Source organism: Echinops telfairi, unplaced genomic scaffold (genome assembly GCF_000313985.2).
Source record: "Echinops telfairi isolate 266 unplaced genomic scaffold, ASM31398v2 ScPeMD7_7;HRSCAF=31, whole genome shotgun sequence".
Lineage (NCBI taxonomy): Eukaryota > Metazoa > Chordata > Mammalia > Afrosoricida > Tenrecidae > Echinops > Echinops telfairi.
This window is the reverse complement of record NW_022103904.1, coordinates 26,918,045-26,918,678: the sequence shown is the minus strand read 5'-3', so window position 1 is coordinate 26,918,678 and position 634 is coordinate 26,918,045. Positions and strand designations below refer to the sequence as shown.

Below are 634 nucleotides of genomic sequence, written 5' to 3'. Positions count from 1 at the left end.
GCCTTCAACGCCAACACTAAAGCCAAGGGAGTCTAAGTACTAACTTTTCCCGACCCAACAGCCAAAGCGTTAAGAATCCGTTTCCTCCTCCAAGCGAAACGGTTTACAACCGGGTTGACAACCAACGAAATTAGGAGTTCCGAGTGAGACCCACCCCCCCCCAACTGTCGCTTATACCTGGCGCCCAGCGACCCAAGGATTTATATATACTCCTCACACAATGACGCAGAAATGCCGGGGCCCCAGAAGAGGTTGGCGGGAATGGGGGCCTCGGCCGAGGAACAAAGGGTCTGGTAGCGGCCTCAGTGCAGGGAGGAGGTTAAGGAGAGTGAGAGGCAAGGGGCAGGGCACTGAGCTGGCCAGAGTGCCCCGGCGCCGTGGGGGCCGAGAGCCTGGGAAGGAGCCCACGGGCCGGCGAAGCCAGGCCGCGCTCCCCAAACACTGGTAGAAGCGGACCAGCCGCGGCTTTCCGAGGTGAAAACCAGAATGGCCGGAATCACCTGCGCGGGGCGTGCTCTCTCGAAATCAGCACCTGGCCCACAGCAGCTCCATCCGCCCCCAAGGGGAACTTCCGCCCAAGGGGAACTTCCGCCCACAGCGAACTTCCGGTCGGTGCGCGGCAGCAAGCGGCGCC

General features: G+C 61.8%; 1 protein-coding gene across 1 annotated transcript in view; it reads left to right on the top strand.

Moving 5' to 3' along the window:
- Positions 1-231: 231 nt before the first annotated feature.
- The window catches only part of ARPIN (actin related protein 2/3 complex inhibitor), a 27,680-nt gene continuing 27,277 nt past the window's right edge, over positions 232-634 (top strand). The window contains exon 1 of the mRNA XM_045286301.1: positions 232-293. Coding sequence (XP_045142236.1) covers positions 232-293 — 62 coding nt within the window. The remainder of the gene's footprint in view (positions 294-634) is intronic.